Source organism: Scyliorhinus canicula, chromosome 6 (genome assembly GCF_902713615.1).
Source record: "Scyliorhinus canicula chromosome 6, sScyCan1.1, whole genome shotgun sequence".
Taxonomy (NCBI): domain Eukaryota; kingdom Metazoa; phylum Chordata; class Chondrichthyes; order Carcharhiniformes; family Scyliorhinidae; genus Scyliorhinus; species Scyliorhinus canicula.
The window spans coordinates 8035750-8061770 of record NC_052151.1 but is presented as its reverse complement, the minus strand read 5'-3'; the positions used below and the strand labels follow the sequence as shown (position 1 = coordinate 8061770).

Here is a 26021-nt window from a genome sequence, read left to right as displayed (position 1 = left end):
AAACATGCCGTGGTGTGACCTCAATGAAGTTCTGAGTGTGTGATGAGCTGAGGAACTTCGGTGAAAAGGGGAGGCAGGTACTCATTTGCTTTTTCTAACTTCATGACCCTGTAGGAATTGAGGAAGAAGATTGCTGTTTGTTGGGTATTTGATGAATATACGTTTTGATATAGTACAGGTATTTGTGATAAAGTTAATTAAACACATAATTAACACTAAATAATTGGGAAACAAATTAAGTGCATCATTCTAACATATAAGGATGGCAGGACAAGTGATGTCAAAGCTGCAACATGTGAGAGCTCATGGATACCAGTAAAATTCAGGCATGCCTTCCTGTATTCTTCATTGAACCAGGGTTGATCCCCTCATTTGGTAGTAATGATAGAAGACGGGATATGCCGGGCCATGAGATTACAGATTGTGGCTGAGTACAATTCTGCTGCTGCTGATGGCCCACAGTGCCTCATGGATGCCCTGTAAAGACTTGCTAGATCTGTTCTGAAACCATCCTATTTAGCACGTTGCAAGGGCTGCTCAACAGAATGTGAAGACGGGACTTTGTCTCCACAAGGACTGTGCTGTGGTCACTGCCATCGATACTGCCATAGACAGATGCATCCGAGGCAGGCAGGTTGGTGAGCATGAGGTGTATGTTTTTCCTCTCTTGTTAGTTCCCTCACCACCTGTCGCAGAACCAGTCTGTCAGCTATGTCCATTATGACTCGGACAGCTTGGTCAGTAGTGGTGTTACAGAGCCACTCTGGTGGATGTTGAAGTCCTCCACTCAGAGTACATTCTTGCCAGCCTCAGTGCTTCCTCCAAGTGGTGTTCAACATGGAGGAGTACTTATTCATCAGCTGATGGTGGAGGGGCTAAAGGGATATGGGCAACAGGTGGGGAGGTGGATTTGATACCAGGGAGAGATCAGCCATGATCTTATTGAATGGCGGAACAAACTATAAGGGCTGAATTGCTTACTTTTGCATATAATTTCTATGTTCCTATGTAATCAGCAGGAGGTTATCTTGCCCATGTTTGATGGAAGCCATGACACCTCATGGGATCCAGAGTTCATGTTGAGGACTCCCAGCGATACTCCGTCCTGTCTGTACACCATTGTGCCATCTTCTGTGTGGAGTCCGCCCTGCCAGTGGAACAAGACATCCCCAGGGATGTGATAGTGGTGCCTGGGACGTTATCTGTAAGGTATGACTCCGTCAGTATGACTATGGTCAGGCTGTTGCTTGACTAGTCTGTGAGACAGATCTCCCAATTTTTGCACAAGGTTAGTGAGGAGGACTTTGCAGGGTCAACAGGGCATGTTTGGCATTGTTATTTCTGGTGCCAAGGTCGATGCCAGGTGGTCTGTCCACTTTGTTTCCTTTTTCTTGACTTTGATACAACTGGCTGGTGTAGTGATATGTCTGTGAATAAGATTGTATGCAGATAGCAATGCGTCCTCCAACCAGCTGGTGGTGTCAGACTTTGGTCACGTGTTGTAGCACACTCACCAGTTGGTAGTAAGAGATACACAAGACAGTCCACATTGGCTAGTTCCAGAGCAACCTAGTCTGTATAGCATTCTGCACGTTATCCTTCCACATGTTAACTAATAAATCATCATTCTAAGGAACGCATCAACAGATCTGTGAGTATCATTGCGACAGCAAGACAACAGAACACAACATGGTACCAGGTCTCTTGAATATTTAAGGAAATAGCAGAAAAGACAAAGAAAAATTGGCTGAAAAACGAAACAGAAGAAGGAAGATTCTGCAACCAACCTGGTAAACTATGGTCTGTGGTGACTCAACACAATAAAAGACGGTGAATCTCAAGATGGAGAGTTTAAAGGCACCCCACCTGCTTTGCGTATCTGGTAATAGAGGTAAAAACTGGAGCACCTTCAAACAGCAGGCACAGCTTAACGGCAGGCACAGCTTAACGAGAGGCGCACTGCGTAGCTGCTTACGGTGGCAGGTCCACAAGCTATTGATAGCTATAATTTATTTGCTTTTGATAGCGAAGGGAAAAGCAAAAGATCAAGTGATAGATTATTCGGTATTGCTCTCCCAAAAAGAATGAGATATTTGAAAGATATATTTTATGTACATGTATCCAGTGACCTGGCGAATCTTTCAACAGTTTTGTCACTGACTTGAGGCTGAAGGCCCAGTCCTGCAATTTCCGTAATCTAATATCTTCAATGATCCACGAACATACAGTATTTGGCATTTCAAATGACAAGCTCCGTGAGAGATTGCTGCAAGAGGAAGATTTGGTATTGAAAAAGCAATTAAGAGTTGTCATGTGACCCCCCGGGGAATATGTTCAGGTATATTCAGGTCAAGGCGTTTGCTACGCGACAGGTGGAGGGGTTCCCTTTGTTGCCCCCGTGGGGGGTAAGGGATAGGGTGCTTTCAGGTGTGTGGGTCGGGGATGGGAAGGTGTTTGACATCTACCAGGTAATGCAGGAGGTGGGGGAGGCGTCGGTAGAGGAGCTGAAGGCTAAGTGGGAGGTGGAGCTGGGGGAGCAGATTGAGGAGAGGACATGGGCGGACGCCCTGGAGAGGGTGAACTCCTCCTCTTCATGTGCGAGGCTTAGTCTCATCCAGTTCAAGGTGCTGCACCGGGCCCACATGTCCAGATCTAGGATGAGTAGGTTCTTTGGGGGCGAAGACGAGTGCGTCAGGTGTTCGGGGAGTCCAGCAAACCATGCCCATATGTTCTGGGCATGCCCGGCACTGGAGGAGTTCTGGAAGGGGGTGGCGAGGACGGTGTCGAGGGTGGTGGGATCCAGGGTCAAGCCAGGCTGGGGACTCGCGGTATTTGGGGTTGGGGTGGAGCCGGGAGTGCAGGAGGCGAAAGAGGCCGATGTCTTGGCCTTTGCGTCCCTAGTAGCCCGGCGGAGGATCTTGCTGCAGTGGAAAGATGCGAGACCTCCGAGCGTGGAGACCTGGATTAATGACATGGCGGGATTCATTCAGATGGAGAGGGTCAAATTCGCCCTGAGGGGGTCGGTACAAGGGTTCTTTAGGAGGTGGCAGCCTTTCCTCGACTTTTTGGCTCAACGATAAGGTACTAGGTCAGCAGCAGCAGCAACCCGGGGGGGAGGGGGGGAAAGGGGGGAAAGGGGGGGAGCATTTAGGGGGATAGTGTTTAAGTTAATTTGCTTATTGTTAATTTATTTTATTGTTTATTGGGGTTGGGGGGGATGGGGGGGGGTTGCTATATGCGTTGTTACGGGTGCCAGTGGGTGTTTATTACTATTATTGTTATTGTTATTATTGTTTTGTTGATATATATTTTTCAAAAAATTCCAATAAAAATTATTTTTTAAAAAAAGTTGTCATGTGAGTGAATTGGCTGCACAGCAAATCAGCTTGAAACATTTTTGCGCCAACATGGAGGAAGATGGCAGCGCCATTAGCACTGTGACGCAGGTCAATAAGGAATGTGGTCTCAGGGCGGACGGCTATTTTAAGCGGCCGAGCGGGTCCGCCACCTTATGCCATAAGTGTGGCAACCAACATGGCCCATGGTAATGTCCAGCAGATGGAAAAGTATGCATGTGCTAACTAATAAAATCATTCTAAGTAACTGATTAACAATTCTGTCAGCATCATTGCTACAGCATGAAAACAGAGCACGACAGTTGGCTTGCAAGGCCATTTCAGAGAGCATTTAAGAGTCAGCATATTGCTGTGGATCTGGAGTCACATATCGGTCAGGTGTGGACTGCAGATTTCCTTCCCTCTGTTATGGGCCAGGGTTTAGGAAACTCCAAAGTATATCATGGGGTTTACCTGACCAACAACTTTTAATAGATTTTAGTTATGAGGAGCACAAGAGCCTACTTTCCAGGTGTTATGCAACAGAGACCTTAAGTATTTTTAAACAAAACAATGTTTATTCTATGAATTCAGTTAACATTTTATAAACATACAGTAAACATTTTATCAACTACCAACACAACTACCCCCACAGATACTCTATATGTAATCCTTAATAACTTTCCTAACAACATCCATAAGCCAAACCCCTTTTTAACAACAGTAGGTATAAATTCTTTACACAAGACAGTTATCACTGTTAAATTATCAAGTAATCTGGACAACTTTTAACATACAGAGAGACAAAATGCACCTTCCTTGTCTGAATTCAGCTTTCTACTGCCTAAAATGACAGCAAAACACAAAACCACAAACAGCTTCCAGCACAAAAAGAAAGTAAAAGCCAGAGACACAACCCAGCTCCACCCACACAACAACATTACTGCTGCTATTTGGTAAACACCAATTTATTAAAGGTACACTCCCATGACACCTAAAGGACATTTGTGAACCAGCAGGACTTTTATCACAATCGGCAATGTTTGAAGACCATCATTAGACATTTAATTCCCAATATTTGTTGGATTCAGTTTCCACCATCTCCCATGGAGGGATTCAAACCTACATCCCCAAAGTATTACCCTGGTTCTCAGGATCACTGGTCCAGTGACAAAATCACTCAGCCATTGCTTCCCCCTAGTTTTCCCTCATAATCTAACTTTCCCCTCTTATTAATCATTTAATCCATCCTTTTTTTCAATCAATGTCCAATCTAACACTGCTAGAATTTGGCACAGATTTACAGTAAAAACCACTCCTGTGTCGAGGATATTGGAAACTTCCCAATAATATTTGTTTTCACCTCCCGTGGGTCCATTTGTCCATGCCCAATTGTATCCTACCATCCATCTTCGGGTAATTTTGCATTTTTTCCTTAGATTGGAGACTCCTCCCCTTGAAAGTTTTCTTTCTTATTGTAGTGTGTCTATGTTACAATTGCAAAATTGCAGTGCATGATTGTGCCACTGATTAGTCTCCATTTTGGGAGCAGAGCACCCTCCAAAAATTGAACTCTATGGCTTGCACTCAGCTCTTAATAAAACAGTGACAACATAGGTTTAGCCCCCAAAACAAGAGGCAAAGGTAACAGTTCTTAAAGGGAAACATTTCTTAAAGGGAATCTCCCACGCCACCTCCCCCCAAGAAAAAAAAATCAACTTCAAAGATTGTTTCATTTTTCACCTTTTCACTTGCTCATTAATAACAATTGACAATAAACATACATTTTTTAATGGGATTTTCCAAACTCACTTTTACCACCAAACCCGTCTCTTGAAGTTGATCGAATAACTCCATCAGATGTTTCAAATGTTCTTTCATGTCTGACTAAAAATCACCAGATTGTCTATGTATGCCATGCAATTGGGTAATCCTGAAATTATTTTGTTAGTTAATCGTTGAAATGTAGCTGGGCCATTTTTCATGCCAAATTGCATAACTTTGAATTGGTGCATACCGTTTAGAGTCAGAAAAGCTGAAATCTCTTTCACCCTTTTGGATAAAGGTACCTGCCAGTCACCTTTAAGTAAATCCAGTGTGGAGATAAAAGCTGATTGTCCCACCTTCTCAATGCAGTCCTCCAACTGTGGGATAGGATCAGAGTCTGTTCTTGTAACTGCATTAACCTTTCTATAGTCCACACACAATCATTGGATACAGTCCAGTTTCAGTACCATCATTATGGGTGAGCTCCATTGGTTGCAACCCATTTCAATTATGCTATTTTTCAGCATACTTTCAATTTATTTTTGAACCTATGCCAATTTTAAAGGGTTAAATCTATATGGATGTTATTTAATTGGAATAGCATTTCCCATTTCTACATAATTTATGGCCATTTTAGTACTTCCCAACTTATTTCCACAAACTTGCCCATGCGATATTAATAACTATTTCAGGTCAGTTTGTTTTTCCTATGGAAGGTAACACAATAATATATCCCAATTTTTAAGAACATCAATCATCGTTATCCAATTTAATTTGAGAAATGTCAAATTCAGAGTCATCTGGATTTGGTTCTTCACTTTGAGTTTGAATTATATCTCTTCCTTTTACTCTCCTTCCGTTTCAAAATACATTTTCAGCATATTTAAATGGCACACTCAATGAATTTTCCTTCTATCTGGCGTTCTTACCAAATAATTCACCTTTCAATCTGATAATGTCCACAAAACCTTGCTTTTAAATGTTCACCTACCACTCGTAACAGTACTAAAACTTCCTCTCCACTGGCAAAACTACAAACTTTTGCTTTCTTGTCCGCTACCTGTTTCATCACACGCTATGCACCTTTTAAGTGTTGTCTAACCAATTCACCTTCTCCATTTAATCATTCCCTAAAATTTGACACGTAATCCAATAATGTAATTCCAGACTGCTCACCTACCAATTTCTCCTAATCAATTTAAGTGGTCCTCTTAGACCATAAGACATAGGAGCAGAATTAGGCCATTTGGCTCATCGAGTCTGCTCCACCATTCAATCATGGCTGATATTTTCTCATCCCCATTCTCCTGCCTTCTCCCCATAACCCCTGATCCCCTCTTATATCATGAAAATTAGTTCAAAAGGACTGAATTTGGTTGGCTCATTAGGTGCATCCCTAATTGCAAACAGTACAAATAGAATCCCTTTATCCCAATCCTCTAGATAATCTTGACAATAAGACCTCATTATTGTCTTTAACGTCAGATGCTACCATTCTGGCAGCGTAGAGTACCCAGCTCTAGCTGCCGATACGGCCGGAGAATTTACGGATCCGTGGTTGTTCATGCGCATGGCGGCGGCCTGCAGCGGCTGTGCCGTGCAACATGGTGCCGGCCGCCCGCGGACCCGGCCTGCAAAATAGTGCTCACCCTTTGGCCGGCTCGCGGCCCCCGGACCACCCGTTCAACAGTGCCCCAAACCCTGCTAACGTCCCTCCTGCCTAGGGATCGGCTCTACCCCGACCATGGCGGTGCTGGACTGAGTCTGCAGCCGCCATGCCAAGTTGAAGAAAAAAAATAGCATGAGACATCCACGCCACCAGGAACCCGGCTGGTCGAGGGAGGAACATTGGGAGTTGGGCCTCAGGCAATGTTCTGAGGCCGTCGATACGGCATGCGGCGTACTCCTAGAGTACGCCACGATTTTGTCGGAAATGGGATTCTCCAGCCGAATGCCGAATGCGATTTCACCGTTGGCGACCGGAGAATCCCGCCCTCTGTTTCCAACACCTTTACGAAAAGGTAGTTCCAAAAACATAAGATAAATCGTTCGGAAAAATTTTCCCTCATCTCCGTTTTAACTAGCACCACCTTATTTCTATATTTTTTTTCAGCCTTTCCATTGGAATTTTCAACTTTTTACAAAAATCACCTCAAAATCACCTCAGGGCAGCACGGTAGCATGGGGGCAGCACGGTAGCATGGTGGTTAGCATCAATGCTTCACAGCTCCAGGGTCCCAGGTTCGATTCCCGGCTGGGTCACTGTCTGTGTGGAGTCTGCACGTCCTCCCCGTGTGTGCGTGGGTTTCCTCCGGGTGCTCCGGTTTCCTCCCACAGTCCAAAGATATGCGGGTTAGGTGGATTGGCCAGGCTAAATTGCCCATAGTGTCCTAAAAAATAAGGTTAATGGGGGTTGTTGAGTTAATGGTATAGGGTGGATACGTGGGCTTGAGTAGGGTGCTCGGCACAACATCGAGGGCCGAAGGGCCTGTTCTGTGCTGTACTGTTCTAATTCTAAAAAAAACGTAGAAACATCAAAAACAGAAGGAGAAGGAGGCCATTTTCTCGTAACAGCCTTCCCGAACAGGGAATGTGGCGACTAGTGGCTTTTCACAGTAACTTCATTGAAGCCTACTCGTGACAATAAGCGATTTTCATTTTCATTTTCATTTTTCATTTGGCCCTTTGAGCCTGCTCCGCTGTTATGTTCCTGGCTGATCATCAATCTCGATCGGGCTGAGAATCACATGTCAGCCGAAAACCAAAATCGTCGCCGATGCCCAACGGAACGCCATTTGGTCAATGCTGCATTCCAACGTGAGCATGCAAATTGTACAGTAATGGCTGTTGGCATATCATTAACGTGCCTGACATGGTATTCTACGGTCGCCTCCACCAGGTGGAAGTGATGACGGGGCAGTTCACTTGTGGTACTCAAAATTGGAAAACAGACACTGTAGCCGATGTGGGAGAGAGAGAAGGTAAGTTACGTTACCACATGTGCAACAGTGGGCTGCTGGCTGCGCGGCATCTTCCAGGGCATGGGGGGAGTGACGGGATGGGCGATCGGGAGATGGGCCGTGGGACCGTGAACGGACCACCATTGGTGTGGCCTGCAAAGTAGCCATCTGGCTGCTCACCCCACTGACTCCCCACTGTGTCTGGGAGATGTGCAGAGCCCCACTGCTGTATCGGTGCCCCAGCCTACGCCCCCTCCAGGCCACCCCGCCTAGGAGTCGACAGACCCCGGTGCAGACCTTGGCCCACCAATGCGCCACGGAGCACGCCCGACCGGCAGGTGCATGTGCCTTGGCCGGCGGCACCCACCCCAGTACAATGCCCCTCGTAGGGCAAATGTCTCACGAGTGACACCCTCAGCTAGCCCACCCCACATGACCACCGGCTGTCACCAAGCATTGCCTGCCCACTGCGCCCCTACCCCCATTCACTCTGCCCTCAGACAAGTAGGTAAAACCGATGCGCTGCACAAAGGACCCACAGCACACAGCAGCTACAGTCCCAACAGGTACCCACCCTCCTGGCCAAGCCCCACCCATGGACCCTGCTCACATGTATGCCACTCAGCATGGTGCCAGTTGGTGGCACCCCTTCCACAACCTGGCACCAACCTGCTGGCGGTGTATCACACTGCCAACAGAAGGAGAATCCCACAGGACCCCACTGGAGGAACAGAGCATACCACTGGCATGGGTAAAGCCAGCCACCGGCACACCTGACGACAGGGATGTTTGGTAGGGTTAGAATCCCAGGAGCCAACTTGGCCAAGGTAGCGGTGCAGAGAGCAAAGTGTCAGGGGGAATGGCCGGGACTGGGGGTGGCAATGGGGGAGGGTTCATGTGGGGGCAGGAGCTGCAGTGCAAGTCAATGCCACTGTGTAGCCTGTTTGAGCTGGTGGGGAATACCCAACAGGCTAACGTGTCTGCCCTTTACCCCAAGCAGTGAATGGATTGTGGTATTAAAAGAAGGATGGTTGACATCTGCTTAGCAGCCACAGCCCTCGCGGATACACTGAGGCTGCATGAACAGGAGCTGCTCGGAGAGGACCCTGAAAAACAAAGAACAAAGAACAATACAGCACAGGAACAGGCCCTTTGGCCCTCCAAGCTTGTTCCTATCCTGATACAAACCTTGGCCAAAATCATCCTATCCATGTATTTGTCGAGATACTTTTTGAACGCCGTTAATGTATCTGCTTCCACAATCTCCCCTGGCAACACCACAATCTGCGTAAAAAAAACTGCCCGCTGGTGACTGACCCTCCTGCCCTGGGAAAGAGTGCCTGCCAATCCACTCTATTCATGCCCCTCATAATCTTGTCGACGTCTATCAGGTCACCCCTCAACCTCTGTCGTTCTGGTGAAAGCAGTCCGAGTCTATTAAGCCTCTCCACATAGCTAATACCCTCCAGGCGAGGCAACATCCTGGTAAACCTCCCTGCACCCTCTCCAAAGCCTCCACATCCTTCTGGTAGTGTGGCAACCAGAATTGTGTGCAATATTCCAAGTACGGCCTTACTCTGAAGAACAAGAGCCTACCCCAGAGAAGCAAGGAACATCTGGTGACGATGGAGAGCCAGCCACCCAACAGGTGGAGGAGGAAGTGGGATGGAGCGTCGCATTAAGCCTTGTGTGTGTCAATAGCACATGTCGCACGAGGACATGCCAGAGCGAGCATGCCAACGATGACTGCAGCTGAGTAGGGAAACTGTGAGACATCTGTGCCAGGTCATGGTACATTTGGAGCCACGGGGATATGGGAGAGGACACCCACTCCCGGTGGCTGTCAAGGTGATGGTTGCCCTGAACTTCTTTGCAATGGGGTCCCTTTTGGATCTCCCAGACCTCCGTTCATAGGTGCATCCGCACTGGTACAAAGGTTCTGTATGCTTGGGCGGTGCAGTACATCCACCTAAATATGTACCAAGCCCATCTGGGATTCACCACTACTGTTGGGATAGCCCAGGTCGAGGAGGTGATCGACGGGATGCAAGTCCCCCAATGAGCACCGCTGGATGAGTGGGTGCCCATTATGAACCAAAAAGGGTTCCACTTGCTGAGCGTGCAGTTGGTACGTGACCACCATCTGCACATGGGGCATGTCAGTGCCCGATACTTGGGTAGCATGCACGATGTCTTCAGCCTGGCATACTCAATGGTGCACAACACATTTGAGTGAAGAGTTGGCTTCTGGGTGACAGGGGTTTTCCGCTGTGGTTGCGCTGGTGATGTCCATCCAAAGGCCACAGACCAATGCAGAGAACAGCTAGAACGACTCCCATGCTGTGACCAGGAGTGTGATAGAGTGAACAAAGAAAAGTACAGCACAGGAAAAGGCCCTTCGGCCCTCCAAGTCTAGTGGTGCTTCAGTTTCTGAAGATGTTGCTAAGGTGCCTGAAATGCTCTGGAAGGACCATTCAGTGCAGCCCTAGGAGGGTTTCCCACATCGTCTTGGCCTCCTGCATCCTCCACAACATCACGGTGGTATATTTCCAAGTCAGGGTGGTGAGTGACTTGGAGGGGAACCTCTAGATGTTGGGGTTCCCAGGTATCTGCTGCTCTTGTCCTTCTAAATGGTAGCGATCATGTGTTTGGAAGGTGCTGTCTGAGGAACCTTGGCAAGTTTCTGCAGTACATCTTGTAGAGGCTACACAAGGCTGCCACTCTTCGTTGATGGTGGAGGGTTTGAATGTTTGTGGAAGGGGTGCCAATCAAGCAGGATACTTTGTCCTGGATGTTGTTAAGCTTCTTAATTGTTGTTGGTGCTGCACTCATCCAGGCAAGTGGAGAGTATTCTCTTACACTCCTGACTTCTGCCTTGTAGGTGATTGACAGATTTTGTAGAGTCAAGAGGTGAGTTACGCGCCTCAGGATTCCTAGCCACAAACCTGCCCTGGTAGCCATAGTATTAACGGCTCCAGTCCAGTTCCTGATCAATGGTAACCCCAGGATGTTGACTGTGGAGCATTCAGCAATGGTAATGTCATTGAATGTCAAGAGGCGATGGTTAGATCCTCTCTTGTAGGAGGGGGTCATTGTTTGGCAATTGTGTGGCGTGAATGTAACTTGTCACTTGTCAGCCAAAGCCTCGATATTGTCCAAGTCTTGTTGCATTTGTACATGGACTGCTTCATTATCTGAGGAGTCCGAATGGTGTTGGAACATTGTGCGGTCGACCATAAATATTCCCCCTTCAGTCCTTATGATGGAAGGGAGGTCATTGATGAAGCAGCTGAAGATGGTTGGGCCTAGGACATGACCCTGAGGAACTTCTGCAGTGATGTCCTGGAGTTGAGATGATTGATCTCCAACCACCACAACCATCTTCCTTTGAGTCAGGTATTACTGCACCCAGCAGAGAGTTTTCCCCCTGATTCTAGTTTGCTTAGAGCTCCTGATGCTATACTCAGTCAAATGTTACCTTAATGTCAAAGGCAGTCGTTCTCACCTCACCTTGGTGATAGCAGTGATGAAAGGTGAAAGTTGACCCTGGACATGTGCTTCATGGTGTCGCGCGGTTGCAGTGGAGGCAAGGATCACCAGCAGGACAAACCTCATCACTAGATGAGCCGTGGGGTTGCAGCGGAAGGGCGAGGGACACTGGATAATGCTCTGGGGACCTGGGTTAGAATACCGGGCAAATGTTGGAATTTGAATTCACGAGAAAATCTGGAATTTCAAGTCTAATGACCATGAAACCATTGTCAATTGTCCTAAAAAACCCCATCTGATGTACTTATGTCATCCTTACCTGGTCTGCCCTACATGACTCCAGTCACAGCTAAGTGGTTGACTCTTGATGGGAAATAAATGCTGGCCTAGCCAGCAATGCCCACATTCCATAAAATAAATAATACAGAGATGGACCCCCCCCCCCACCCCCCCCCCCCCCCCACCCCCCACCCCCGCCCCCCACCAATCGCCACGTGATCCAGCAAGAGAAAAGACAAAATGCATGGGCGGGGTCCAGATTTGCATATTCAAGTGAGTAGTTAGCACCCAGGATTAAATTCCCTCACCTTGGGGATTTCGGATGGGCATCATTTAGCACTGGTCTCCACAAACGTGAACCAGACACAATCGTAATGGGGAGGGCTGGCCTCTGGGCAGGGTGGTACCCTGGCATTGCTGGTGCCACTGGGCACTGCCAGTCTGGCACCCAGGAAGTGTCATCCAGGCACCCTGGCAGAGGCAGTGCCAGGCTGGCAGTACCAAGTTGCCCAGATGGCATCTTGCCCATGCTGGGGATCGGGCCTGGGGGTGCCCTGCCCTTAAAGATGTGCAGTGAGGGTGACTTGAAGTCCCCCTAATTGGTAAGTAAGAGGGTCCTGGGGTCGATTTGGGAGGCCGACAGATCGGGCGCCGTTTAAAAATGGCTCCCCGATCTCTTCAGGGAGGCACGCTGGCACATTGGTTAGCCATGCTGCCTCACGGCTCCTGGAACACTGGTTCAATTCTGGCCTCGGGTGACTATATGTGTAGTGTTTGCACTTCCTCCCCATGTCTGCGTGAATTTCCTCCATTCGCTCTGGTTGTACAGGTTAGGTGGATTGGCTATGATAAATTGCCCTTGGTGTCCAAATGGTTAGATGGGGTTACTGGGTTACGGGGATATGGTGGAAGTGTGGGTTTAAGTAGGGTGCTCTTTCCAAGGTCCGGTGCAGACTCGGTGGGCCGAAAGGCCTCCTTCTCCTCTGTAAATTATATGATTCTATCATTCATGCACTGGCGAGCTGAGCTCCTCAGTGCAGGCAATGAAGGTAAGTGATGGGGCCTTCCTCACCGAGGCTCGAAGTAAGAACAGACTCTTGTTTAATAGAGTGGTATTTCATGGTACAGCAAGTGCCGGGAAACTCCCCGCTAAACACGCCCACAACGGGATTCTTTTTTTTTGTTTTCCGTTAAATTGCTCCCACAGTCCAAATCCTTGAGAAAATAACTGTTTGTGATGATGGTGAGCCTGACAAAACACCAAGCCCAAAAAATTCAAAAACAAAAATGGCGGCCATCCAAAGCAACTCTGTTTTAACTACTGATGCATAAATTTATCATAATTTACTCCTGAAATCTATAGAGGCTTTTCACAGTAACTTCACTGAAGCCTACTTGTGACAATAAGCGATTATTATTATTATTATTATTAAAATCCGATTTTTACGGATTTGGTTGGAGTTCCTCAGTTTTGCAAGAAATAATAAAATGCCATTGTATTTAATGATTAATTTGCCTTAATATTACCTGATATTTACTATCCCACATTACAGGGAATTTGGTCCATTGCAGCTAAATTATTTTTTTGTGTGTGTGAAAATACAGACTAACAGACTACATTTGTAGCTCTGGGTCATATAAAATTTAAACTAGCACATTTGGAAATGGAAAACAATCCTTTCCAAAATTAATTTGTGACACTAACAAAATATTTGACTCATTACCTACCTGTTCAAAAGTTGTAAAGCATGCCGTGAAGAAATAATTTGAATAAAGCAGCCATTCATGAAATCATTGAGCAAGTTCTGAAATATTGAAACAGAAAATAAGTCACCGGTTAGAATAATATTCGTTCCTGAAAAGATTTATAGAAAGTATTTTAGAGTTGCAATATACAAACTGCAATGATTTATCTCAAAATATTTATATATGAATAAAACTAAGAAGATAGTGAGAGTCGATGCCTGGCTTGAAGGATGATGCAGGATGAAGTTGGGACATTGGAATCGGCTCTGGGATACAAGTACCTGTTCAAAATGGATGGTTTGAGCTTCAACAGAACTGAAAAAAAAAACAGAAGTGCTGTAAATACTCAACAGGTCTGGCAGCATTTAACCCTTGGTGCACAGACTTCTAAAATCGATGATTGCCATGGTGAGCCTGTATCATTGCCCAGCGAGGCAAGCAACAATATCCCCTTAGAAAGTTGGCAATGGCACAATGCACAAGGAGAGCATTCATACCCCTTGACTGTGTGCTGAGGTTTGTATTGACAAGTGTCCCACAAAGACCAGGTTGAGCGCATGCCCTGAGGGTGAAGCTTAGCACAATACCTGTCCCTAAGATGAGAGCTCAGTAAAATGGCCAACGCTGTTGCACTTGGTCATGTGGTGCGGTGTCAGTGTAATGTGAAATCTTGTCAAATCAGCATGCGAAGTAAGGATGGCATGTTGTGGTAAGGGAATGAGTCAGTGGGCTATGAGGCAGATTGAGGTAATGAATGGATGCAGTGTGGTCTTTCAGAGGCAAGTGCAAAGTGGCAAGTTTCTCGCATTGATGCTGTAGTGTGGAGGGTGTCAGGAACATGATGCCTGCTGATCTCACTATCATTTTTCCCACTTATAGACAGGAAAGAAGAAGAAGAAGATATTAATGCCGGTACTTTCCTCACCAAAGACATGAGCAGAACCAGCAAAACGAAGGGGTGACAATGTTTTTCCCACACACAGAGGATGAACCACAGAAATCCAGACAAATGGCGTTATCGGCTTTTAAAAATGCTGCCCACGACCGGCTTTCAGAATGCTGGCCATTCCGCGAATGCATGCCTCCTCAGCAGTATGTAGGCCCAGAGCTTCCTCCTGACGTCAGCACGCTGACCAAGGAGCAGATTTTTTTTTTAAATGCTGGAGTCATCCTGCCTGGAGGGGCGGCAGAGAAATGAAAATGAAATGAAATGAGAGCAGGTCACACTGACGTCACCTGTTCAGGGCACAGGTGAGATTTCTCCATTTTGCAGCTGCCAGCAGTGCTGACGTGATCTCCTGGGCTTCTAATGAACAACCCATGAAGAAGAAGCTGAAATCAGGAACAAAGCAGCATAAATATGCTAACTTGAGGATGGGCTATTAATTGTGCCACTGCAAATCAGGATTCAAAGTTCATGAGTGTTATATGCAGGCAAGCACAGGCAAATTAAAGTTTAAAACCTTCAAAAACATGTGAACACTAAGCATAGTGAGTTTGAGCACAGACCTCTTTATTCTTTTCAACGGGTGCAGTGAGATCTTAAATCATCAGCTGAAGTCATTATCAGAAATGTAACATTGAATGCAGCAAGTGAGATCCTGAGGACCAAGCAGGCTCACCGGTCACATCAAAGATAAGTGAAAATGATGGGTCATGAAGCTCGACCAGCATGAGTAGCGAAGTTCGACCAGCGTGGGTCGCGGAGGTCGGCCAACATGAGCTGCGATGGTCAACAGGCGTGGGTTGCGAAGGTCGGTCACCAGTCGGTAAAAATGGGTCCGGGCAGAAATGTTTGAAAAACACTGCCTTAAGAGACCAGCGAACATGCACACCAACTTCCCTCAGATAGTTGGGGCATTCCAGGATCCTATTGTTTATCATGTATCCTCTTGCCTTGTTTGTCCTGCCCAAGTGCATCACTTCACACTTTTCTGGATTGAATTCCATTTGCCACTGATCAGCCCATCTGACCAGCCCATCGATATCCTCCTGTACTCTAATGCTATCTTCCTCATTAATTACCACCCCACCAATTTTATATCATCCGCAAACTTACTGATCAACCCTCCTATATGCATTTCTGAATCATTTATATAAACCACCAACAGCATGGGTGCCAACATGATCCCTGTGGGACCACACTGGATGAAGGCTTCTAATCAGAAAAACACCCCTCAACCATCACCTTCTACTTCCTGCCATTCAGCCGGCTTTGAATTTGAATGGATCAAATTTGCCAAATTTCCTTGGATCCCATGGACTCTTACTTTCGCAATCAGCCTCCCATGTGGGACAGGCCTTGCTGAAGTCAAAGTAGACTATGTTAAATGCATTTCCCTCACCTACAAACCTGGTCACCTTTTCGAAAAATTCAGTCAAACTGGTCAGACATGACCTGCCCTTCACAAAACGATGCTGACTGTTCTTGATTAATCCCTGCCTCTCCAAATGCCGATTTATTTATTTATTCATTTATGGGGTTATTTGGATAAGACCATAAGACATAGGAGTGGAAGTAAGGCCATTCGGCCCATCGAGTCCACTCCACCATTCAATCATGGTTGATTTCAACTCCATTTACCCGCTCTCTCCCCATAGCCCTTAATTCCTCGAGAAATCAAGAATTTATCAATTTCTGTCTTAAAGACACTCAATGTCCCGGCCTCCACCGCCCTCTGTGGCAATGAATTCCACAGACCTACCACTCTCTGGCTGAAGAAATTTCTCCTCATCTCTGTTCTAAAGTGACTCCCTTTTATTCTAAGGCTGTGCCCCCGCGTCCTAGTCTCCCCTGCTAATGGAAACAACTTCCCTACGTCCATCCTATCCAAGCCATTCATTATCTTGTACGTTTCTATTAGATCTCCCCTCAACCTCCTAAACTCCAATGAATATAATCCCACGATCCTCAGACGTTCATCGTATGTTAGGCCTACCATTCCTGGGATCATCCGTGTGAATCTTCGCTGGACCCGCTCCAGTGCCAGTATGTCCTTCCTGAGGTATGGGGCCCAAAATTGCTCACAGTATTCTAAATGGATAAGAAGCTATTCTAAATGGATAAGAAAATTTGTGGGCTTCGATGGTTAGTACACATCAAGGACTGTTAGTTAGTACAGCATTCAATGCCCATCCCTAGTTGTGATGTGGAGATGCCGGCATTGGACTGGGGTGAGCACAGTAAGAAGTCATACAACACCAGGTTAAAGTCCAACAGGTTTGATTCAAACACTCGCTTTCGGAGCACTGCTCCTTCACCTGATTCACCTGAGGAAGGAGCAGTGCTCCGAAAGCTAGTGTTTGAAACAAACCTGTTGGACTTTAACCTGGTGTTGTAAGAATCTCTCGTTGCCCTTCAGAAGGTGGTGATGAGTTCCCTTCTTGAACCGCTGCAGTCCTTGACGTGTTTATATCACATGGAGTGAATAGTGCTGGCTGATGACTGACAGCTGTGAGGCTGTGACAGCGGGGACCTCCAGAGTAGAGCAAGATGGATCGTCCACTCGATGCTTCTGGCTGAAGATTGCTGTGAATGTTTCAGTCTTGCATTTTGTACAGATATACTGGGCTTCTCCATCATGGAGGATGGGGATATTTGTGACATCTCCTCCTCCAGTGAGCTGTTTAGTTGTTCACCACCATTCACGGCTGGATGTGGCAGAACTGCAGAGGTTAGATCTCTTTTGTTTGTTGTGGAATCGCTTCGCTCTGTCTATTACTTGCTGCTTATGCTGTTTGCCACACAAGTATTCCTATGTTGCAGCTTCACCAGGTTGACAGCTCATTTGTTGGCATGTGTGATGTTGCTCCTGGCATGCTCTCCTGCACTCTTCATAATAATAATCTTTATTTTCACAAGTAGACATACATTAACACTGCAATGAAGTTACTGTGAAAAGTCCCTAGTCACATTCCGGCACCTGTTCGGATACACAGAGGGAGAATTTAGAATGTCCAATTCACCTAACAGCACTTCTTTTGGGACTTGTGGGAGGAAACTGGAGCAGCCGGAGGAAACCCACGCAGACACGGGGAGAACGTGCAGACTCCACACAGTCACACAAGCCGGGAATAGAACTAGGGACCCTGGAGCTGTGAAGCAACAGTGGTTCCCACTGTGCTATCATGCTGCCCTTTGAACCATGGTTGATCCCCTGACTTGGTGGTAATGGTTGAGTGGGGGATGTTATGGGCCACGGCTTAGAAACTCCACAGTGCATTATGAAGTTCACCTGACCTGCAAACTGTATGTTGAATTTGGCTGGGATGAGCACAAAAGCCTTCACTGCAGGTGTGACTCATCAGACTTCCTAGACACTTTAATCAAACAAGTTTATTCTAAGAACGAAAGAGAAAATGCTGGAAAATCTCAGCAGGTCTGGCAGCATCTGTAGGGAGAGAAAAGAGCTAACTTTTCGTGATCAATGGCTCTTTGTCAAAGCTAACAGACAGAGAAAGTGGGAAATATTTATACTGTGGAGTGAGAATCAAAGATGAGTCATAGCCACAGAAGCCCAGGGAAACGGGATGCTAATAGTCACAGAAACCAAGGGGAAAGAGGGTTCATGGCAGTCCCCAGAGAGATCTAAAGGTGTGAGAGGTCAAACAGCAGAGCAACTAACATCAGAGTGTGAACTGTGACAGATGGAGAAGTGGGCGGAGGGGAAGGGGGAAGCAAAGAGGAGAAGGGGTAAGGAAAGGTGGATATGATTGGGGAGGTTTTAAAAGATATATTAAGAAAGACAAGAAAGAAAAAAATGGTAAGAGACAGTTGAAATGAAATGGGATGAAAACAAATAGGTTGAGGTGGGGCAGAGCTAATCATGTGAAGTTGTTGAATTCGATGTTGAGACCGGAAGGCTGTAGCGTACCTAACCGGAAGATGAGATGTTGTTCCTCCAGTTTGCGTTGATCTTCACTGGAACATTGCAGAAGGCCAAGGACAGACATGTGGGCATGGGAGCAGAGTCTTTTGTTATATATATTTAAACAACCCCCCCCCCCCCCCCCCAAATCTTATGACTTATTACTGGAACAGCTTTTAAAATGGAAATAGAGACAAACAGGGAAGACACCTATTTCTCCTTCTGCAGTCCGAGGCAGTCAAACTGAAACTGAAACCCCCTTTCACCTCACAGCTACAGCCCAATGTGCTACAAGTCACACGATAAGAGACTAATCATTTCTTAAAGGGAGACTCACATGACAGGGATATTACAGTCAGATTGTGGCCTCATGGATGCCCAGTGTTGAGTTGCTAGATCTGTTCAAGGTCTATCCCATTTAGCATAATGGCAGTGCCACACAACATGATGGAGGGCATCCTCAATGTGAAGGCAGGACTTTGTCTCCACAAAGACTGTACACTGGTCATTTATACCAATACTGCAATGGGCAGATGCATCTCTCGCAGACAGATTGGTGAGGATGAGGTCAAGTAGGGTTTTCCTCTTGCTGGTTCCTTCACTACATGAAGCAGTCCCATTTGAGCAGCTATGTCCTTTAGGACACAACCAGCTTGGACTGTGGTGGTACTACCGAGCCACTCTTGGTGATGAACATTGAAGACCCTCCTCCAAGGGGCCACCACTCCTCCAAGTAGTGTTCAACATGGAGGAGTACTGAATCATCAGCTGATGGTGGCCGGTACATAGTAATCAGCAGGAGGTTTCTTTGCCCTTGTTTAACCTGAAGCCATTGAGACTCCATGGGGTCCAGAGTTGATGTTGAGGACTCCCAGGGAAATTCTCTCCTGACTGTACACCACTGTGCCGCCACCTGTCTGTCCATCCAGTAAGACAGAAGCTATCCAGGAATGGTGATAGTGGTGTCTGGGGCATTGTCTGTAAGTTCTATGAGTATGACTATGTCAGCCTGTTACTTAATGTGTCTGTGAGACAGCTCTCCAAACTTTGGCACAAGCACTCAGATGTTAGTCAGGAGAACTTTGCAGGCTCAGCCGTTTGCTGTTTCCAGTGCAGGTTCGATGCCGGGTGTTTTCTTAGCGGTTGAACAATCGACCAATACCTCAGTGCCACCTGCCCCAACAGCCCTGGACACATCCACACCCACTATTACAGCCTCAGAGGTAAGAGCTCCCTTCTTAAAAGTGAGCTCGCAGAAAATGACAGGCCCCAACGGAGTCCCTGGGCGAGAACTCAGACCCTGCGCAGACCAGCTCGTGACTGTATTCACCGACATCTTCATAAGAAATATGGCAGCTGGTAGCATTTTGGATAGCACAATTGCTTCACAGCTCCAGGGTCCCAGGTTCGATTCCGGCTTGGGTCACTGTCTGTGCGGAGTCTACACATAGAACATAGAACATAGAACGATACAGCGCAGTACAGGCCCTTCGGCCCACGATGTTGCACCGACATGGGAAGTCAAAAACTAAAGGCCATCTAACCTACACTATGCCATTATCCATATGCTTATCCAATAAACTTTTAAATGCCCTCAATGTTGGCGAGTTCACTACTGTTGCAGGTAGGGCATTCCACGGCCTCACCACTCTTTGCGTAAAGAACCTACCTCTGACCTCTGTCCTATATCTATTACCCCTCAATTTATGGCTATGTCCCCTCGTGCTAGCCACCTCCATCCGCGGGAGAAGGCTCTCACTGTCCACCCTATCTAACCCTCTGATCATTTTGTATGCCTCTATTAAGTCACCTCTTAACCTTCTTCTCTCGAACGAAAGCAACCTCAAGTCCATCAGCCTTTCCTCATAAGATTTTCCCTCCATACCAAGCAACATCCTGGCAAATCTCCTCTGCACCCGTTCCAAAGCTTCCACGTCCTTCCTATAATGTGGCGACCAGAACTGTACGCAATACTCCAAATGCGGCCGTACCAGAGTTTTGTACAGCTGCAACATGACCTCATGGCTCCGGAACTCAATCCCTCTACCAATAAAGGCCAACATACCATAGGCCTTCTTCACAACCCTATCAACCTGGGTGGCAACTTTCAGGGATCTATGTACATGGACACCGAGATCCCTCTGCTCATCCACACTACCACGAATTTTACCATTAGCCAAATATTCCGCATTCCTGTTATTCTTTCCAAAGTGAATCACCTCACACTTCTCTACATTAAACTCCATTTGCCACCTCTCAGCCCAGCTCTGCAGCTTATCTATGTCCCTCTGTAATCTGCAACATCCTTCCACACTGTCTACAACTCCACCGACTTTAGTGTCATCTGCAAATTTACTCACCCAACCTTCTGTGCCCTCCTCTAGATCATTTATAAAAATGACAAACAGCAACGGCCCCAGAACAGATCCTTGTGGTACGCCACTCGTAACTGAACTCCATTCTGAACATTTGCCATCAACCACCACCCTCTGTCTTCTTTCAACTAGCCAATTTCTGATCCACATCTCTAAATCACCCTCAATCCCCAGCCTCCGTATTTTCTGCAATAGCCGACCGTGGGGAACCTTATCAAACGCTTTACTGAAATCCATATACACCACATCAACTGCTCTACCCTCGTCTACCTGTTCAGTCACCTTCTCAAAGAACTCGATAAGGTTTGTGAGGCATGACCTACCCTTCACAAAACCATGCTGACTATCCCTAATCATATTATTCCTATCTAGATGATTATAAATCGTATCTCTTATAATCCTCTCCAAGACTTTACCCACAACAGACGTGAGGCTCACCGGCCTATAGTTACCGGGGTTATCGCTACTCCCCTTCTTGAACAAAGGGACCACATTTGCTACCCTCCAGTCCTCTGGCACTATTCCTGTAGCCAATGATAACATAAAAATCAAAGCTAAAGGCTCAGCAATCTCTTCCCTGGCTTCCCAGAAAATCCTAGGATAAATCCCATCAGGCCCCGGGGACGTATCTATTTTCACCTTGTCCAGAATTGCCAACACTTCTTCCCTACGCACCTCAATGCCATCTATTCTAATAGCCTGGGTCTCAGCATTCTCCTCCACAATATTATCTTTTTCTTGAGTGAATACTGACGAAAAGTATTCATTTAGTATCTCGCTTATCTCCTCAGCCTCCACACACAACTTCCCACCACTGTCCTTGACTGGCCCTACTCTAACCTAGTCATTCTTTTATTCCTGACATACCTATAGAAAGCTTTTGGGTTTTCCTTGACCCTACATGCCAAAGACTTCTCATGTCCCCTCCTTGCTCGTCTTAGTTCTCTCTTTAGATCCTTCCTCGCTTCCTTGTAACTATCAAGCGCCCCAACTGAAACTTCACGCCTCATCTTCACATAGGCCTCCTTCTTCCTCTTAACAAGAGATTCCACTTCTTTGGTAAACCACGGTTCCCTTGCTCTACCCCTTCCTCCCTGCCTGACTGGTATGCACTTATCAAGAACACACAATAGCTGTTCCTTGAACAAGCTCCACATATCCAGTGTGCCCAACCCTTGCAGCCTACTTCTCCAACCTACACATCCTAAGTCATGTCTAATGGCATCATAATTGCCCTTCCCCCAGCTATAACTCTTGCCCTGCGGGGTATACTTATCCCTTTCCATCACTAACGTAAAGGTCACCGAATTGTGGTCACTGTTTCCAAAGTGCTCACCTACCTCCAGATCTAACACCTGGCCTGGTTCATTACCCAAAACCAAATCCAATGTGGCCTCGCCTATTGTTGGCCTGTCAACATATTGTGTCAGGAAACCCTCCTGCACACATTGTACAAAGAACGACCCATCTAATGTACTCGAACTATGGGCGCGATTCTCCCAGACAGGGAGAAATCGTAAGGCTGGCGTCAAATCCGGGCGGGTTTGACGCCAGCCTCCCCCTCCCCGACCGGGAACCAATTCTGGTCCCCAGTCGGGGCTAGTATGCCGCGGCCGTGAACTCCGGCATCGCGGGCTTAACGAATTTCGTTAAGCCCACTTGCCAGAGTTTGCGCCGGCTGACGCGTCACATGACATCAGCCGCGCATGCGCAGATTGGAAGACTCTAACCCGCGCATGCGCGGATGACGTCATCGCGCATTTGCGCGAAACCCGCGCATGCGCGGGCCGGGATGCCCCTCAGCCGCCCCGCGAATGGATACTGCGGGGCGGCGGAAGGACAAAGAGTGCGCGGGAATCGGACCCGCTGCCCGCGATCGGTGCCCACCGATCGCGGGCCCATGGCACCCTTGGCACGGCCGTGGTACTGCCGTGCCAATCGGTGCCATGGTTTTCAAAATCGGGACTTTACGGCCGTTTTTACGAACGGCCAGACCAGGTGTGTTTGCCGTTCGCAAAAACAGCCGTAAAGGGCTTGGACTTCGGCCCATCGGCCAGCTGAGAATCGCTGCTGGCCGTAAAAAAACGGCGGCAGCGATTCGTGTCGGGAGTCGGGCGTGGGGGGGGGGGGGGAGAATAGCGGGAGGGCATCAGACTAGTGTGGCCGTAAAAATTTACGCACCCCGCTATTCTCCGCACCGTCGTGAGTGCAGAGAATTGCGCCCAATATCTTTTCCAGTCAATATTTGGAAAGTTAAAGTCTCCCATAACAACTACCCTGTTACTTTCGCTCTTTTCCAGAATCATCTTCACCATCCTTTCCTCTACATCCCTAGAACTATTAGGTGGCCTATAGAAAACTCCCAACAGGGTGACCTCTCCTTTCCTGTTTCTAACCTCAGCCCATACTACCTCGGAAGAAGAGTCCCCATCTAGCATCATTTCCGCCACCGTAATACTGTCCTTGACTAGCAGCGCCACACCTCCCCCTCTTTTGCCCCCTTCTCTGAGCTTACTAAAACACCTAAACCCCGGAACCTGCAACAACCATTCCTGTCCCTGCTCTATCCATGTCTCTGAAATGGCCACAACATCGAAGTCCCAGGTACCAACCCATGCTGCCAGTTCCCCTACCTTATTTCGTATACTCCTGGCATTGAAGTAGACACACTTCAAACCACCTACCTGAACACTGGCACCCTCCTGCGAAGTCAAATCTGTGCTCCTGACCTCTATACTCTCAATCTCCCGCACCCCAAAACTACAATCCAGGTTCCCATGCCCCTGCTGAATTAGTTTAAACCCCCCCAAAGAACACTAACAAATCTCCCCCCCAGGATATTGGTGCCCCTCAGGTTCAGATGCAGACCATCTGTCTATAGAGGTCCCACCTTCCCCAGAAAGAGCCCCAGTTATCCAGAAATCTGAATCCGTCCCACCTGCACCATCCCTGTAGCCACGTGTTTAATTGCTCTCTCTCTCTATTCCTCGTCTCACTATCACGTGACACGGGCAACAACCCAGAGATAACAACTCTGTTTGTTCTCACTCTGAGCTTCCATCCTAGCTCCCTAAAGGCCTGCCTGACAACCTTGTCCCCTTTCCTACCTATGTAGTTAGTGCCAATGTGGACTACGACTTGGGGCTGCTCCCCCTCCCCCTTAAGGACCCGGAAAACACGATCCGAGACATCACGTACCCTTGCACCTGGGAGGCAACATACCAAACATGAGTCTCTCACGCTCCCACAAAAACTCCTATCTGTGCCCCTGACTATTGAGTCCCCAATTACTAATGTTCTACTCCTTTCCCCCCTTCCCTTCTGAGCAACAGGGACAGACTCCGTGCCAGAGGCCCGTACCCCATGGCTTACCCCTGGTAAGTCGTCCCCCCCACAAGTATCCAAAACGGTATACTTGTTACTAAGGGGAACGACCACAGGGGATCCCTGTACTGACTGCTTACCCCCAGCCCCTCTCACCGTCACCCATCTATCTTTATTCTTTGGCGTAACTACCTCCCTGAAGCTTCTATCTATGACCCCCTCTGCCTCCCGAATGATCCGAAGTTCATCCAGCTCAAGCTCCAGGTCCCTAACACAGTTTTTGAGGAGCTGGAGTTGGGTGCACTTCCCACAGATGAAATCAGCAGGGACACTGACGCCGTCCCTCACCTCAAACATTCTGCAGGAGGAGCATTGTGCTGCCTTCCCTGACATCACCTCTAGATTTAAAAAAAAAACAAGAAAAAGAAAGGAAGAGCTTACCTGATATTCCCTCAAACCCTGCTCCCGCTGAAAGGTAAGCAAATTTAAAGGCACTCACTCACCTTCACGACAGGCCCCTGCTCCCGCTTCCCAACAACCGTGGGTCTTTTTTTTGGTTAGAGGAGGAGGTAGGGTGGGAAACACTCACGAAGTTTTAAGGTTTAACTGTCACTTGACAACAGCCCCTCCACAAACCACCTTCAAATTAGGCTGACCGCACTGCACGTATGCAAATTTCCCCAGAACAGCTGATCAATAGCTCTGCTCTGCTGCCCTCTGCTGGATGCTTGCCTTCACTCAAACTCCTCGGGTCTCCTTCGCAGGTACACCTTCAAATTAGGCTGACCGCACTGCACGTATGCAAATTTCCCCAGAACAGCTGATCAATAGCTCTGCTCTGCTGCCCTCTGCTGGATACTTGCCTTCACTCAAACTCCTCGGGTTGCCTTCGCAGGTACACCTTCAAATTAGGCTGACCGCACTGCACGTATACAAATGTCCCCAGAACAGCTGATCAATAGCTCTGCTCTGCTGCCCTCTGCTGGATGCTTGCCTTCACTCAAACTTCTCAGGTCTCCTTCGCAGGTACACCTTCAAATTAGGCTGACCGCACTGCACGTATGCAAATGTCCCCAGAACAGCTGATCAATAGCTCTGCTCTGCTGCCCTCTGCTGGATGCTTGCCTTCACTCAAACTCCTCGGGTTTCCTTCGCAGGTACACCTTCAAATTAGGCTGACCGCACTGCACGTATGCAAATTTCCCCAGAACAGCTGATCAGTAGCTATTCTCTGCTGCCCTTTGCTGGAAGCTTGCCTTCACTCAAACTCCTCGGGTCTCCTTCGCAGGTACACCTTCAAATTAGGCTGACCGCACTGCACGTATGCAAATTTCCCCAGAACAGCTGATCGGTAGCTCTGCTCTGCTGCCCTCTGCTGGATGTCCTCAACACTGGGGCCCCGCAAGGATGTGCGCTCAGTCCTCTACTGTACTCCCTATACACACACAGCTGTGTGGCAAGATTTAACTCCAATTCTATTTTTCAGTTTGCAGATGATGCACTGTGGTGGGTTGTATCTCAAACAACAATGAATCAAACAACAGAAGGGAAATAAATCGCTTGGTTGCATGGTGTACTGAAAACAACCTCTCTCTAAATGTCAGCAAAACCAAGGAATTGATCATAGACTTCAGGAAGCGTAGTGTGACACACGCCCCCATCTACATCGATGGCTCTGAAGTGAAGTTGGTCGATAGCTTTAAGTTCATAGAATCATAGAATTTACAGTGCAGAAGGAGGCCATTCATCCCATTGAGTCTGCACCGGCCCTTGGAAAGAGCACCCCATTTAAGCCCACACTTTCAACTTATCCCCTTAACCCAGTAACCCCACCAACCTTTTTGGAAACTGGGGGCAATGTAGAATGGCCAATCCACC

The 26021-nt window shown here is 47.5% G+C and overlaps 1 protein-coding gene across 1 annotated transcript in view; it reads right to left on the bottom strand.

Annotated features, from left to right (window-relative positions):
- LOC119966923 (dynein heavy chain 8, axonemal-like) overlaps positions 1-26021 on the bottom strand; it is a 1786259-nt gene that overhangs the window by 1353173 nt on the left and 407065 nt on the right. The window contains exon 14 of the mRNA XM_038798881.1: positions 13559-13635. Coding sequence (XP_038654809.1) covers positions 13559-13635 — 77 coding nt within the window. The remainder of the gene's footprint in view (positions 1-13558; positions 13636-26021) is intronic.